This window comes from Elephantulus edwardii, unplaced genomic scaffold (assembly GCF_000299155.1).
Source record: "Elephantulus edwardii isolate Elephantulus edwardi_28Jun2011 unplaced genomic scaffold, EleEdw1.0 scaffold00045, whole genome shotgun sequence".
NCBI lineage: Eukaryota > Metazoa > Chordata > Mammalia > Macroscelidea > Macroscelididae > Elephantulus > Elephantulus edwardii.
This window is the reverse complement of record NW_006399795.1, coordinates 16,845,687-16,862,029: the sequence shown is the minus strand read 5'-3', so window position 1 is coordinate 16,862,029 and position 16,343 is coordinate 16,845,687. Positions and strand designations below refer to the sequence as shown.

The window sequence follows — 16,343 nt, the reverse complement described above, 5'->3', positions numbered from 1 at the left end:
TATCTCATCATTCTCTTCCTCATCCCTGGTCCCTCCCCACCCCAGCCCTTGGTGCCCTCACCTTCTGCCCAGCCCCAGGTCCTGACGCAGCCTGTCCCCCCAGTCCCTGCAGCATGCCCAACACAGGACTTCCTGGGCTCAGCCCCAGGGACCCTCCCTTGCCGACAATCTGCAGACGGGGTTCTCAGTCAAGGACTTCACCCCCAACGTAGGCACCTCTAGACGAGGCCCATCAAGATCCTGAGGCTATACTTCACCCTTCTGTCAGGCCTAAGGTAATTGTGGTCACACATGGAACCCCAAAATTGGAAGTGGCTTCTTCCCAAGCCTCTTCCTCCCCCGTGTGCTCCTCCTTCCACTTCCTCTATGGGGACCTGACCCCTGGAAACTTCTAAGATACCTCCTTTTGGACCTGGGGGTCCACAGCTGTGAAGTAGGCCTCCACTGCAGGCACCCCACTCCCAACAGGGCAGCAGGGAGGGCAGGAGGGGTCAGTGAGGAAGCCTGTCAGCTGTATAGACCAGTGTGTGTCCCCAGCACAGCCTGAGCCTCAGCTCTGTCAGCAGCCTCAGTATGCTCCCCCATCCTGCTGCTTTGGGGAGGCCCTCCCAGGTCCCCAGCTGGTGATCAGAGATAACAGCTCCAGACTCTTCCAGCCCCCTCTGCATTCTGCATCCCCAGGACTAAGGGAGCTCCCATCAGTCTTGGAAATGGGGTCTCCGGATCCTCCTATGACCAAACCCAGCTCTGCCCCCCCCCCCCCCCCCGGGTCCCTCAGCCCAAGGCTGCCTAACCAGGAGCTCAGGTGCCAAGTGGAGATATTATCTCCACGGCTGGAGACCTCGGGCCAATTTACATTCTTGTCTGGGTTTGCTGGAGCCAGGAAGTGGAGGAGGAGGGTGGGGGTACCCACAGGACTGGGGTATTGGGTTTGCACACGCCTGCTGCGGTGGCCCACACCCATCACCGCCCACCCAGACCCCGCATACGTGGCCAGCCACGTGTGAGGGGTCAGGCAGAAGGGCAGAGAGGTAGCCTGCACCTGCCTGTACCAGTATGAGTGATTCTCCAGGCCCTGACCCTCTGAAGCCACCCCCATTGCTCTCTGTGACCCACATGCTGGTATACCCCTAAATCTGAGCACCAAATATGAGCACCCCACCACCCCTTGCAACTCAAGTACAAGCACATTTCCCATCCTCTGCACCCCAGGAACAGGAGGTCTCATTGCCCACCCTTCTGCTAGCCAACGCAGTGCTGGCCCTGGCAGGGCAAAAAGGCAACATTTCTCGGCCTCAGGAGACCATGGGAGACACATGTCCTCGAACTGAGTCCAGTAGCAAACTGGCTCCAGCAGATGGTATGGGTGCTAGACAAGCACAGTCCCAGAGGGGGAATACATCCTCTGTGTGTACCCAGAGGATGGGGTGCAAGTGAGCACAGTGTAGTGTTCCACGGAGCCCTTTGCAGGCCCGAGACCGAGGCTGGGGCAAGCATGGATAACCTCACCCCCGTTCCGACATCAGTTCAACTCCAGCCACCTAACTGTATCTCCATCACGCAATAACCAGGCAGCACAGAGCGGATGGGGTTCTAGTCCCCCACTTTTTATTATTAGACCACAGGTTGGGACACAGCACAGCAGGATGACAGTGGCTCCTCTTCTGGCCACTCCTCCGGCCTCACATGCCCAGGAGTAAGCCCGAGAAGCTGGAGCTGCTCTGGATGGTGAGGGTGGCCCCGGAGCCATTGTCCACGAAGACGGAGGCCGACTGTCCAGCCTGGGGGACATCCCCACAGAGTGTCGTGGGCACCAGGAAGTCATCCCCACACTCACACCATGGAGCACATCCACCAGAACACTCCATGCAGGACTCCTACAGCACGGCAGCCCCGAAGCCAACCCACTTGGGTCAGGGCCCCAGTACAGAGGTTTAGAAAACATGATCTCTACTCCAGGCCTCGGACCCTGAGCGCCTCACCTGCAGCTGTAGCAGCCCCTGCACGTGTACGGTGAGGATCCTGCTGTTGCCCTCTAGGCCCGAGATCGCCTCCAGGGACCTGGACAGGACCCCAGATTAATGAAAGTGAGGACACATCAGCCACTCCCAGGAGGCTGAACCCACCCTGGCCCTCAACTCCTTCCCCACGGATCTCATCCCGCTCTCAGTCAGGATTCTCCACCCCAAAGGATTAAGGCACCACGCTAGGGTGGTGTCACTCACGTGTGACGGTGACAGAGGGACTCAATGCAGATGAGCACACGGACCATGTCCCGGGCACGCAGCCGGGGTCTGCCCCTCAATTCACTGAGGTCTGTGGAGATGGCTCAGTCTGTAGCTGCCCCCAGAAGGGGTGCAGAAAGAGGAGGGAGTGGGAGTTTGGGGACACATGGCTTGGGACCCAACCCAGGAGTGACTTCCAGGGTCAGGGAGGATGGGCCTGAGGCCAGGAGCAGAGCAGAATAAGGAAGACCTCTGAATCCTACCCCTTAATTTCCCAAGGAGGATACTCTTAGAGAGGTTACCCATATCCTATCCACACCCCTGAGCAGAGTACCCTATACCTCCTCTCACCTCCCCAAGTTAGACTCTGATATAAACCGCACCCCCATCCCCTACCCACTGCCCTTCCCGCTCACCCACGTGCAGGCTGGCAGAGAACTGAAAGATGGCAGACAGGGGGGCTGTGAAGCGCCCTGAGGCCAGGCTCAGGCCTGAGCCTCGCAGAAAGGCACCCTGGGCTGCAGGCTGCAAAGGAAGGGTGCTAGCTTAGCTCCAGGCCTGCCTCTGACCCCTTAACCTGGTCCCACAGCCTGGCCCTCACCCTCTGTGCCTGGCCCTCACTCCTGTGGGGATGCTGGAGGAGCCTGAGGGGTTATCCATGCCCACTGGGCCTCATGGTACAGATCTGAGGGCCTGACCCCTGCAGGGCTCTTGATAAGCAGAGCCCCTAACCCTGACTTGGGCCACCTTCACCTTCTGTGCCTGAATCCCCCCTTATTATCTACCACCTCAAATTCCACCCAGGTCCCCCACAGCCCCCCAACTTACAGCCTGAAAACCCTGCAGCTCCACTAACGTCTTCTTGTCTACTAGCACAGGGCCCTTCAGGCGGCAGTGGAAGGCCTCAGTGACTAGCCGTCCACTGGCTCCGTCAGAAGGTAGGGGGCCCAGCATCCCCAAGAAGCGACGCTCAGTGGCTTCTGTGGAGGACAATGTACAAAGGGTCAGTGTGAGTCAGCATGCAGTCAGTGCAAGCCAATTCAGGGGTCTAGCCCCTTGGGCTCCAGGTGAGGGTTGGGGGGTGGGGCAGGCAACAATGGCCTCACCTCGCATCATCTCCTGAAACTCCAGAAGAAGGGCCTCCTGTGTGATTTCAGCCCCAGGAGGTCCTGGAGGACCAGGGGGCCCTGGAGGCCCCGGAGGGCCCAAGAGACCTCGCTAGGAGCAAGCAGAGGAGAAAGTAAGGGTCTGTGATGGGGCAGCAATCAACAGACCACCCAGGGAAGAGAGGGCAGGGTGGGCAGAGACTCACCGACTTCTTGTCCCTGGCACGGCACCGTTTCTTTCCAGCCCCGTCATCTGGACGACGCACGAAGTTCAGCCATGTCATGTGTGCATCTGAGAACTCAGGACCTGAAGCCTCGGGGGGCTATGGAGTGGGAGGAAGGGCTAGTAGGCTGCATCAGCTGAAAGAAGTTCCTGGCTGTCCCAGAACAGAATAGCTTCCTTGGATACTCTACAGGCAGGGAGGACAAGCCTGCAGCTCTAACTCTGTCCATGCAGCCCCTGCCACCGTCCACAGGTCCCCTTATAAGCTGATTGAGGGGTGAGGGACCCGTGAGAGATCAGGGGCCTAGAGGACCAAGAACACCGGGGTAGGCAGAGAATAGTCGACCCCATAATGAGAACAGCCAGTCTCCATGCCTGGAAGGGTCAGTCTGAGTATCACCCTCCATGGGCTGATGCACTTTTCTCAGTGGGCAGCCCTGGTTAGGGAGGGACAGGAGGGGACCTGCTGCCCCTGGCCCTCCCCAGGGGTGACTGCCCAAAGACCTGGCTCAAGTGCTGCCTGCCGTCCGGACCCTCTTCAATCCGACCCTCTTCGGCTCGCCTGTCTGGAAAATGTGGCCTCGGGCCCCGATGGGCGATGGGCCGCGTGGGCCGAAAGGCAGGGCAGGCCGCCACGGAGACGCCCTGGGAGGCGCGCGGGCGGGATCAAAGGCCGCCAAGACTGGCCAGGGCCTGCCAGGCGCCCCAGGCCTCCAGGGCTGGGGTCAGCGCCAATACCCCTTCAGAAGACCCCAACTCAAAAGCCAGAGAAGCCCAACTTTGGGACAGACTTGGTCTCCTGTCTAAGAGAGACCCCAAGTGGCAGGGGCTGGGTCATCACCAGGTGCCTCCCTCATGAGAAAGCTGGGCGGGGTCAGCTGGAGGACCCCAGGAAGCAAGGGGCCAAGCTGGCCACAGCTTCTACTATCTCAGATTCCCCATAGCATGTCTGAGGACCCACTTTGAAAGTTGCCAGGGTCCTCTCCACCTCCACTGACATTCACAATTTTACTTAAAGCACAATCTTACCTTACCATCCCCCACAGCAGGTTGATCCAGCCTTACTAGGTTTCAAAGAGTTAATAGAGCTCTGCTGGGAACCCCCCTTCCCCAGGCTGCAAGGGGGTGGGGGTTCCCTGCCTGACATCCCTCCCCAGTCTGACAGGGCTGCTGCAGCAGGCGACCCTCAGAGGCCACATGCACCCAGCCTGTGCTTACCTTGGGTGAGCTGAGTGGTTCCTGACCGTTGGGGATGGTGGTGTTGAGGGGCGTGGTGCGGTGGCCTGGCTGCCGTGGCCGCTTGGGCTCCCTCCGGGCCCCAACACCCCCGAGGAGTAAGAGCTGTGGCCAGAGGAGGGCCATGGCCGTGGCCCACACCCAGCCCTGCATGGCTGGTGACTCTGACACCCAAAGTGGCCAGTGCTCAATGCAGGGCTGTTACCTGGAGCCTAGCTGGCTCAGGGGTGCGGCAGCCGCTGCACTGGGTGTCCAGAGCCCCTAAGTTCAAGTGAAGCCCTAGGGCGCCCTTGCATGTCTGTGCAGAGACGCAGCAGAGACGGCGCGGCTCAGAAGGCTCCTGTCCCACTGTCCCCACGACCCCTGCAGCCCAGTAGGGCTGTCCTGGCCACACCGCACTGGCCTCCTCTCCACACACTGCCCTCCCCGCTCCACCCGCCAAATAAATCCTCTGCTCCCTCCCAAACCTCGCTGGCTCCAAGGGGGAGGGCTCACGCGCCGATGATCCTGACTACCGCCACCGCCCCCAGGCCGACCCAGAGGCGCCCGGGAGGGGGCGGGGACCAGGGACCCTCTCCGCTGACCCGCAGTTGGGTGGGGGGCTGGGCAGAAGGGGCTGCATCTCAGTTCCCCCTGGGCCCTGACTTCTCTCACAAGAGCCCTGCCCCCTACCCCTGCCCAGAGGGCCCTACTGAGCCTGGGACAGAGAAGGGTCACTGACAGTTAACTACCCTGCCCCCACCCAATTTGCTAAAAAGCCTAAGCTTCCCTGCCGCCCAGGGTTGGGTGCCCCTGATGACATGCTGACAGCACCCCCCAGGCCCTGGCAGCCACGAGGCGCCACAGAGCCCACGGTCTCACAAGCCCCGCCTCTCCTGCACCTCACAGCGGGCTTTCCAAAGACTTCCCAGCAACTGGCACAGACCACAAGGATCCAGGCTGGGGCTTCTTGGGAAGGGCCTGACCAGAGTGACCCTGGGTGCCACATTTCCACTGGGAAATACAAGATTGGGTTGCTGGGCTGGTCCCAGATCTCCCTACCCTAGCCCCAGCCTGTCCTCTCAGCCCTCTGGCACCCTGAGCTGGACAGGACAGGGAGGAGCCCCTAGGCACCTCCTCCCTGAGACTGGCTGCATTGGGGGTAAGGGGTGGAGACTTCTCAGGCCAGCGTGGCCCCTGTCTAGGATGGTGGGGGTTTCCAAAGACACAGCAGGAGCCATGGAGGAGCCACAGGGCAAACCCAGGTTCCTCTGTACAAGCTCTAGCCTCCAAGAGCAGAACTGGAGGACCTCGGGCCAGCTGTCAAGCACTCCTGTGGCCAGTCACCATGCCATGGAAGATGCTGTGTCAGCCTCAGTCCCTGCTCTGGGAACCATGGCTGAAATGAGGTGTGCACACCTGCCCACTGGTAGAGACCCCCTGTCCTCCATTTCCAGTTATCTGCAAAAACACTGAAGGCATCAAGCAGGCTGTGCTCACTAGCCAGCCTGTCCCTCCACCCTCCCAGCTCCCGGAGCTGTCACGGGCCGGCCATTCTTAGTGTTTCTTCTGCATGAGTTCATTTGGAGTTGAAACTTCAGTGATCACCTGAGCCAGCCTGGAAGTTGAGGGTCAAATGCTGGCTCCCAACAGAGACCAAGACTCACATTGTGCCCACCCATGGGAACCCGGGGCTGGAGCCAACAGACACTCCCAGACTGGACACTAGCACGCCTCTCTCTGGTCTGGAGCTGTGTTGGCAAAAATGTCCCACTGCTCAACCTCCTCGGTCAACACTGTGTTCATCCCCTCACAGCCACAAGTGGATGCAAGGGGGGGGGGGTCAAAGCTGACTGGCAGGCAGGATTCCAACGAAGGCCCTCAAAGCCTCACACAGTGACCAGCAAAGATGCTGAGCCCCTGTTAATCTATCCAGGGTTTGAGGGCAGCTAAGGGCCTTGACAGACAGCTCTACTGTGGGGGGAGAGGGCAGCACTTTTGGCCCCAGGCCTGTCCAAACCCAGAGAGGCTCCCTCACTTCGAGCAGACCCCTGCCCAGACAGCACTTCTTCAATCTCCAAGTAGGGGCACAGCCAGCATGGAGTAAACCTGATTTGTCCAGAGGAGCACCCTTACCCAGGCCAGACTCACAGGGCATCTCCAAAGCAGAGACCTGAATTCTGGTCTCTGTCTCCTTAAGTCTTCTGGGTGCCCTGTCCCTGTGGGTGGGGTCCCCGAGGAATCCACACGAGGCTGGTGTGGAGAGTTCCCTCCTGCCTCAGGTCAGCCCCTCAGAGTCCATCTGCTTTTTCTCTTTGCCTAATATCCTCACTCTACCTGAATCCCTGCACCAGAAACCCCCACCCAGGCTCAGAGCTCCCTCACCCTGCCCCAATCCTCTACCTCTGCCAGCTACCTCCACACAACAGTCTTCAACTCAGGCCCAGTCTGATCATACATGTCATGGCACCCCAGAGCACCCACTGCCCCAGCCCTGGAGAAGATCAAGCCCTCCTCCCTGACCATCTGGCTGGAGTCCTTGTGGGCTGCCATGAGGAAACTCATTCCAACCAACACGTGCACCCACAGCCACAGTATGGCAGGATCTTGGCAGGTCTGCCTGTAAGAAGCCATAGCTATGCCCTCCCCACCAAGCCAATAACTACCCACCAGAGGGTGGCTGAAACAGAAGGGTTCCTGTGAGCATTTGTTCTGATAAGGACAAGGTCCTGTCAAGTTACTGAAGACAGCATGTGGCCCCAATGTGATGTGAGGGTCCACTCGCCCAGGATACCACAATCCACACCGACTCAAGGCTTGACCCTTAGAGCCAAGAAAAGAACACCTTGAGGTATCTGAACCCCCACACACTTGACATTCTGCCTTGTGTCTTGGATAGACTTTCTCTCAGCCACCTTCAGAAGTCCTGGTGACACAATGGTTAAAGGACTTAGCTGCCACTCAAAAGGGTGACAGTTTGAACCTAACAGCTACTCTGACGGAGTTAAGATGAGGCATTTACTCTGGGTGTTCTCTGTCCTACAGGGCTGCTAGGACACCACTGTTTTGACACCACAGAGCTTCAAGCAAGGCTGGTAAGAAAAGGACAGACAGCAGCAGGGAAGAGGGAAATCACACCAGAGTGCCACCCAACACTGCACACAAGCAGTAGTATGCAGCCCCGAAGCACAGAATCCACTTATTCCTAAATCTCACTGGTTATCTCAGAAGCTCAAGAGGGCTCCAGAAGGCTGCCCCAAGCTTCAGGAGGGTGGGTGCCTCACAGCACCCTGAACAGAGCAGTCGGAAAGGTACCATCCTGACTGCCCCTCCTAGTGGATACTGCTCATCCCAACCTCCCCATCCATCTGTGCCCACAGCCTGTCCTGACCTCCCCATGCAGTGGACACAGCCCACCACAAGCTCCTCACTCAGTGAACCCAGCTCACCACAAGGTCCTCCAACCTGTTAATTCAGACACCATGACCTCCCCTCCTCATGGTCTTCCTGGGTCTTACTAAACAGATTTAGAAAAAAAGAGGCTCAGGACCCCCAGGAGAAGGCTACAGGGATGGACACAGAGGCAGGGCTGCAACCAAGACAAAGGGTGTTGCTCAGGCGGGGAACCTTCCAAGACCGTGCAGTGTGTGCAACTTTTCTCTCTGGCTCAAGGAATGGCTGAAGGAAACATGCTCCTTGGGGAAGGGTGACCCCTGGCTGCCAGAGAGGGAACTGTTTCACTCCCTTGAAAACAGCAAAGCCACCTCTGGTCCTAGTCACTATCAGGGGCATTTCCATGACTGAATGGATCCTCAACCTCCTAATGAAATCTAGACACCATTGAGCAAATGGTTCCCAACACTGAGCCCACCACCCACTGTAACACAGGGGCAGTCCCCTCCATGGCCCCACCCGCTGGAAGCCAGGCCAATACTACGCAAATGGCACCAAGGCTGAGGGGACATGCAAGCATCAGGGAGAGAGGACATAGAAGGTAGAGGATGTGGAGGGACAGAGGCGATATGGGGGGACAACTGGGTGACAAAGAACACACAGGACAAGGGAACATAGGTCACGTGTCTGCCCATTGATGAGAACACACCACTGGACTAAGATACACACGGTATTTGATAGGCTTTGAGATTTATATTTTTAAGTGACCAAATCTAGTAAAATGAAAAACATGTTTACTAAAACAAGTCCAAAGACAAAACAGGAAATGTGCTATAAAAATCAAAGCGTGCCGGCCCGCGTGATGAAGTGCCGCGAGCCGGACGCACTCCGAGCAGCTCCGAGCAGCTCCACGCCCGACCCGATGAGATCGCTGGAAGAAGAGGGCACCACAGGCTCACTCCACATCCTCTAATCACCCGTCAGTTTCGTCCTCCTTTTTAAAGAGCTAAACACAGGAGTCAGGCGAGGCACTGTGCCTGGCCGCACATCTGCCTGCCTGCACGGCCCTGCTGCTGTCCATGCTGGCCGCTCGCGGGCACCACTGTGCTGTCACTCTTGGGCTATGCTCCTCAGCACATACTTGACTGTGTAGGCAAAGGCAGCAAAACCCACTATGACAAACAAGTTCGCTAGTGCGCCCCCCAAGAGTCCGTGGTGGCGGTTAGCCTGCTGTAACCCCGGTGGATTTGGCCCAGCTGCTGGTGCATGCCCATTGAGCAGTGGGGCCCCATGCTGGCCAAGGTGGGCCTCACCGTCAGGGACCACGTCTGGCAGGGGCAGGGTTGGGGGCCTGCTGTTGAGTTCTTCCTGGGCTTTCTGCTTCTGCTTAATTTCCTAAGAGAAAAGAGAAAAGCATGAGTTTACAGATCAAGCAGCTGTGCATCTGGAGGCTGAAGAGCAGACGTGCTTCAGCCTGTGCTGAGACAGCTATGTTAACAGTGGAGTCCACGGGGCACTCTGCCCTGAATGTCACATTTACTCCAACTGAGTCCTGTGAGGCAGCCAGTGCTCCTAACTCTGTCCTGCAGGTGAGGGAACCAAACAGTCCCCATAGTCTCATGGCCCAAGTGAGGCCAAATTACCAAGGCCGCAAGCCCTGTGAAAATGAAAGCCCTTCCCCTACTATCTGCTACTTCCTTCTTGCTTCCAGGAGGGTTCATCACAGGCTCAGTCCCCCAACTGCACCTTCACCCTACCTGCCTCTTCTACCCTGTGGACCAATCAATCACCTGTGCGCCCACCAGCGTGCAGCACACACCTATGGCAGGGCAGTTCCCAGTGCTCTCTTCCCCCCCGGGAAGGGGGCTCTAGAGCATCTGCGACTTGAGGATATGTAACGGGGGGTGTAAAAAGAAGAGAATCCAAAGCATTTTCACAAAGGGAAAGCCACTCACCTCCACGACATCAGGAAAGAGTTCACAGAAGACTTTGTCTTTGAGGTTGAATGCTAAGCTTTGTGCAGCCAGTTGTCTTTTCTAAAAAAGATGAAGGAGTATCACTTGAAAGCTCATTTCAATGCTCCTAACTCTAAAAACACGATGCCTTACAGTCAAGGTGTACTGTTTTTACATCCTAGGAGGCATTTAAGAACCTTGTTCTTCATAACAAATGGAACTATAAAGATAGGCTTATGTGACTTTCCATCATCACTTTATAAATTTAAGTTACAAAAAACTTTCAGAGGGAGACAGGTGCTGCTATCACTTCAACATATCCAGGTTGGGTGACATCTGTGACTCAGAAGCTGACCACTGCCATAGTCACTTCCCCCCCTCTACTCCAAGCCCCTCAACCAGCAGTGAGCAGAGTCAACTGGCTTGCACAGCAGTGGTCCCAGAGCAAAGGGATGGTCAGGGTGTGTTAAGGTATCTACAGGGGGCCAGGCATCAGGGGCATGAGAACCTCCTGCTTGCTGCACACAGGTAGCAGCCAGCATCTTACAGACAGGAAGTGACTGCCACATTCCCTTTTCAAGGCACCTCCTTACCGTGAAGTCTGAGGTCTCAATGCTGCCCAGCGTGGGGCCCTTCTCCACCATGAAGCTGAGGAGCCCCGTGAGGATGGTGGAGACAGACCATGCCGGGTTCCACGTGTCAGGGTGGAAATCAGTGATGGATAAGCACAGCCTGCAGGGAGGAGCTGCTCAGAAGGGGTGCGGGGTACCCGGTTCCCACCACCGGACACCTCAGCCCAGGACACCTTACCTTGTGTTGCATTTAAATCTTCCATTAGGCGTTATCATATAAATACTAGGAGGCTTAAAGGGAAACTCTCGGGGGAAAATTAGTTTTCCATGATAGTAGCCGCCTGTATGAAACAAAAGAAAGAGGCTGTCACTGTCCCTGAGGCCCTGCCTTGCTCCAGCGTCACCTCTCATCTCCCCGCCAGCCTTCTGCTTCCTGTGCGCCACCCCACCCCACCAATCTCCAGCATCCAACCTGCAGGGTTCCAACTTAATCCTCAACCCTTTTTCCCTTGACCAACATGTACACATGTGGCATAAAGACCTGGCCCAGCCCACACTTGGCACTTCCTGGTGCCCGCTCAGTAGCCATCTGTGCACCACGCTGCTCACAGCACAATCCTCACCCTAAAGATTATATGAAACTCAATGTATATGAACTTTGTAAGCAAGCCAATATAAAATAAAAATTTATTTTTTAAAAAAAGTAATTTTTTAAAAACAACAGCCTCAATCAATGCTGGCACCATGAGTAGGACCCCAATTCCAAGCTACTGTACCTCCTTTCTCTACAACTGCTCTCTCCCGCATACCCCTTCACTCAGAAGAAAACATTCCTGGGCTCCACAGATATGGCCCTCCTCACTTCACAGAGAAGCCCCTCTCTAGGACACAACCCCAGTATGCAAGGCGTTAGCCCGGCAGCTCTGCCAGGATCTAGTCCTCCTTCTCCACCAACTAGCCTGGTGGCACACATCCCCTACTCATTATAGGAGCTGTTCCCTTTCTGTCAATTTTCCCAGAGCTTCTACTCTAAAGCCCCTCAGTCTAGCCAGTGAGACTTTTGCCCACCTCCGGGCCTAAGCTGTCCTCATCACTACATCTACCCCTTGCCTGAAGCCCCTTTCAGCAGGCTATCCCTGATCTATAAGCCCCACTACATCCAAAATGCATCCCTGGTGACATCCTCAGACCTGGCTCTCATCGAATGTTAACTCCACCTTGGTCCAGCAGTTCAGACACAATCTGTGTCATCCATGACTCTCTGTTCCACATTATACCCAATCTCTTAACAAGGCCTCAGCATCACAAACAGAAACTACCTGGAAACCAGCTTGCTGCTTAGCAAGACCTGTCCCCAGGGCAGAGCTGTGCTGCCACTCTAGACCACACTCCCCTGGTGTTCACAGTCTGACTCTGCAGCTGGTCCAACTACAGACCCACGGGCATCTCAGACTGGCAGGGCCCGGCCCTATACTAATCAATGCTCTCCAGCAACATGTGTGTGAGGTGCAAATGTAAATTATGTCCACTATGTCCATCTACACATAAAAGTATGTGTGTTTATCCAGGTCTCGAAGCTCACCTTCAATAGCACGTCAGTCATCAACACCCTGGCTAGGAAGGTGGTGGTGGTATGGGAGGGGCATGTCCAGTTAAAAATGAGTAAATATTCACTACTCATTTGAAAACATTAAATATTGCAAAGAATATGGAATGTGAAAACCAGCCACAACCCCATCTGCTACCAATAGTCAATGTTCATGTCTGATACCACACCTGTTAATGTTGTGTGTAAGTCTCAATATGTACTTCTCTGCTACTGTACACCTATGCAGAAATCGGTTTCACGCCCCATCCAGGCTTCCTGCACCAGACCTCAAAGGAAACAGATGACTCCACAAAGGCTCTGCAATCAGCCAGCCCAACAACAGTATTTTAAATGATGCAAGGACATCATTCATTGAAACTCCATTTCTCTAAGACAGGTCACCCCAGAATCAATCAGGACTACCATTCCACAGATTTTTGCTCTTCACATACTGGTATCTTGGGCACACTAACTGTGGAAGAGTATCACCCCAAAAATCTCCTCTGTGGGACAGAGCCAATGGCCATTCTCTTCCTACTAGGTCCAGAACTGCAAGGTGGGCATGGCCACAATAATGCTCTGGCCGGCTGAGGCTTACAAATGGCAGCTCTGTGGTTTACTTTATGAGTGGCAGAGTCCTAGATGCCACCAGATCAGATGTCATGGTAGTGGGCTGCCCCCTGCTCACAGGACCCAGGTAAACTGTCCCCTGCCAAGTCCATGAGCCCTCCTGAGCTTCACACACCTGCACAAGGGGACCAATCCTCAGCTCTGTGGATGACAAGAGATGGAAAAGTACCTTCTCAGAGATCAAAACAGAGTTAAGTCCTAGTGGTACTGTTTCTCCCTTCACCAATCTCATCTCAGTCCTGGAGTGGCAGGACATGATGCACCACACACCATCCACCCCAAACTGTTCTCCCAGCACTGAGGTGGGTGAAAAACAACATGTACAAAGTCTGAGCAAACACTTGTAGGACTCAAGCAGGCGAGGACTAAGTAAGCTCCATGCAAGTTCACTTTAACGTAACACACATTAAGAGTGGAAAGCCTGCTGCAAAGATGCTTAGCACACACAGTTACTCAGAGCATAAGGTAAGTTCTCCCACCCAGAATGCAGTACTCACCCTCATAAGGAGTTATCTCAGGGCCTCGGACAACATAGTGCCTGAAGGAGAGAAGACATTACTTGACATTTGAGGATGGCAAATTCTCTAGAACCTACTGCTAAGCTGGGCCAAACCCAAAGCCTGAGCAGATTCTCATAAAGCACTGCTGCTCCCAAAGCACAGGACCTAAGAGTCAATCAATCCCCTCTAACCACTAACATCTACTGAAACTGGAAATAAAGCTCAGACTTCACAATACATCCTTGAGATGCACCTGGGATTCTGTGTGCACCTCAGGAGCAAGGATGGTGACATTTCATTGCACGTACTTCGGACTTATTATTAGAAAAGATCATCTCTGGAGAAAGAGATTGTTTGGTAACGTGGAGAGCCAGCAAAAAAGACAAAGAGGCTCAATGAGATAGACTGACACAGTGGCTGCAATGATGCCTCAAGCCTGGTGGAGACTGTGAGGGTGGCTCAGGCTCAGGAGCATTGAGGCCTTTGTACAAAGATGGTCAACTCAGAGCCACACAACAGTAACAATGTGACCCCACCCACTGACACACAGAGGTAGGCCTCGGACCCTGTGCCTGCCTGGGACTGCCTCTCCTCCTGCTCCTTCCCAGCCCGTGTGGAATTCGCTCAGTGTCCTTTCACTGTAACAGTTCCTAATCATGAGATGAATGTCCCCATTCCTCTGATAACTTCACTCTTGGGTCCACTTTTAGGTCATCACCTGGAGGCAGGAGAGCTCTGAAAACTGCTGCACTTCAACTCGGCCCTGCCCACCCCCCCTCAGCCTGAGCCCTTCCATGTCTACTGGGGAATGTGGATCCAAAATTAAGTATCTGTACAATCTAGAAAACATTACTTCTTAATTCAGGCAAGTCTATTTTTTTCCTAGGATCTAAATACAATTTTTTTTTTAAGTTCTTGAGATTTTTAAAAAGACAAAACTTTTTTTAAAATAAAATCTCTCAACCAAAGAAAAAGTAGCTTTTAATACCTCTGTCTCACACTTCCTCACAAAAATCACGAACAACTGGCTGCAGTGGTAGTTCTACAGAGGTAAAGTCCTCTTGGACTTTATAGTCTTCTAAATCTCACTTTGACACAGTAAGGAAGCCATCAGCAAAGTGTCTATACAGCACAGGACCCGACACTAGCTGGGTAGGAGCACTGAAGCAGGGTCAGGGGCTAGTCCTGCACCAGCAGCTGGCATGGAAGCTGCTACGAATGTTCCAGGCAGGATGGCCAGCCAGGCTGGGAGGAGGTGGTCTCTCCTGTTAGTACTAGATGACCACGGTTCTCTAACTATCTCATGTGTGAACTAACTACAGGGGACAGACCCTGCTCGCCAGAGCCATGCACACTGAAAGGCCCTCCCAACGCCATAGACCATGATTTTCTCCAGGAAGACTCTCCTTATCTCCTGTATGTCATCCACTGCAAAGACCAACAAGACCATGAGTCTGCAGTCTTCACAGTGTCCACTCACCCCCAGGAGGGCAGACACCTCTCCACACCATGACTGGAAACGCCAAGCCCACCGAGCAAGACCAGCACTGACTGCCAGGGAAGGGGCGCAGGGCCTCACCATTCGAGGATGTTTGAGGGGAGGGGCTCAGCGCAGATGTAAGGCACTGGGTCCTTCTTGATCCGAAGGTAGTCCTGTTTCAGTCTCTGGGTGGCCGTCGTCGGAGCTCTCTTACTGCTGTTGCTGCTCATCTGTTAAAAGCAAGTGCACAGGTGATGAAGAGCAGGAGACCTGCCATCATACCCTCTGCGCCAAAATCAGCTTTGGGAGCCCTAGGCCTTTGCCTTCATTCCTGCATTTAATGAATTTCTTAACACCCTTCTCCCTGATTCACCATGCCCAGTGATCCAAACATGTACTATTTGTCTCAATCACCTAGGATCAAAACCCAAACGTGGTGCTTGCTTCAGTAGCTCATATAACAAAGCCTAAGGGCACCCTGCTTAGCCCCCTTTCTTCATCCTGGCCCATGACCTACAATATGGCCGTGCCCCCTTGGTGGTCTTTAATCCTCCATCTCCCTCTGTCCCACCACTCTCTTCAATGTGCAACTACTTGGATCCCAATCTTCAGATTTACCAAGTACCTGACACAGACTAAAATACATAAAGTTATATACTGTGCCCTGCTTCAAAGAATTTAAGCGGAGAGACAGACCTCAGATGGATAGAGTCCTGAAAGGGGTGCTCTGAGGCCAGCCAAGAGCAACTCTTGAGCAGCCTATGTGGGTAAGGCCAGACACATTGATGGGTCCCCATGCCACAGAAACCAGCACACACAGCAGGGCCCCACCCAAAAGCCAGAACTGGATGGGAAGCAAAGCAGAAGCCCCTCTAAGGTTAGAATGATGGTGATCCCTGAAAGACTCCGAGACACACATGAGGTCAAGGAGGATGGAGATTCAGACAAAGGATGCCACCAGGTCAGCATGTCAGGGCCAGAGCAGACAGAAGGATGGGGCCAAGGCTGCTTAGAAGCAGAGCCTAGTTCACCCTGTGGGGCTGCATTTCCCCTGCGAGATGCTGGTGTGCCTAGGAGTCTTGGGCTGTGTCTTCTGTTAGAAAGATCATCATGGTAGCTGAGTGCAGCAAGGAGAAGACAGACAGGACGGCACTGGCAGGGCAGGAGTGAAGTGGTCACCTGGACTGGAGAACCCAGGACCTCTCAGCTATGCTCCAGAGGCTGAGGGGAAGAACAGTGATAAGGGAGACAGTTTTATACACAGGAGTCTCATAATCCAGAGTGGAAAGACAAAGCGTCTCTGTTGCTAAAAATAAACTGAGAGCCACCACTCAGACATGGTCAAGGACAGAACCATGCAGGGATTGAGAGGGAGGAAGAAGCAGGGGATCAACACCTGAATTGGAAGGGGGCCTATCAGATGTGAGCAGTCAGCAAAGGTCTGCCCTGGACTGAA

At 54.7% G+C, this 16,343-nt stretch overlaps 2 protein-coding genes across 2 annotated transcripts; both read right to left on the bottom strand.

Annotated features, from left to right (window-relative positions):
* Positions 1-1,682: 1,682 nt before the first annotated feature.
* On the bottom strand, positions 1,683-4,943 carry FAM132A (family with sequence similarity 132, member A). Its single transcript, XM_006885947.1, has 9 exons — positions 4,773-4,943; positions 4,059-4,199; positions 3,538-3,654; positions 3,332-3,443; positions 3,054-3,205; positions 2,642-2,750; positions 2,226-2,316; positions 1,983-2,061; positions 1,683-1,781 (listed from the first exon to the last, which is right to left on the bottom strand). The coding sequence occupies exons 1-9, from the start codon at positions 4,941-4,943 to the stop codon at positions 1,683-1,685; spliced, it is 1,071 nt and encodes a 356-aa protein (XP_006886009.1).
* Positions 4,944-9,272: 4,329 nt separating this feature from the next.
* On the bottom strand, positions 9,273-15,117 carry UBE2J2 (ubiquitin-conjugating enzyme E2, J2). Its single transcript, XM_006885851.1, has 6 exons — positions 14,987-15,117; positions 13,405-13,445; positions 10,928-11,030; positions 10,711-10,849; positions 10,118-10,198; positions 9,273-9,557 (listed from the first exon to the last, which is right to left on the bottom strand). The coding sequence occupies exons 1-6, from the start codon at positions 15,115-15,117 to the stop codon at positions 9,273-9,275; spliced, it is 780 nt and encodes a 259-aa protein (XP_006885913.1).
* Between the last annotated feature and the right edge of the window lie 1,226 nt (positions 15,118-16,343).

Coding starts and splice junctions, on each gene's coding strand:
- FAM132A (XM_006885947.1), bottom strand. CDS start 4,943: ATGCAGGGCTGGGTGTGGGCCACGGCCATGGCCCTCCTCTGGCCACAG. Junction 3,206..3,331: donor GTTTCAGGAGATGATGCGAG/GTGAGGCCATTG, acceptor TGTCCTCCACAG/AAGCCACTGAGCGTCGCTTC. Junction 2,751..3,053: donor AGCTGCAGGGTTTTCAGGCT/GTAAGTTGGGGG, acceptor CTTCCTTTGCAG/CCTGCAGCCCAGGGTGCCTT.
- UBE2J2 (XM_006885851.1), bottom strand. CDS start 15,117: ATGAGCAGCAACAGCAGTAAGAGAGCTCCGACGACGGCCACCCAGAGA. Junction 13,446..14,986: donor CCCTCAAACATCCTCGAATG/GTGAGGCCCTGC, acceptor TCTCTCCTTCAG/GCACTATGTTGTCCGAGGCC. Junction 10,850..10,927: donor AGATTTAAATGCAACACAAG/GTAAGGTGTCCT, acceptor TCCTCCCTGCAG/GCTGTGCTTATCCATCACTG.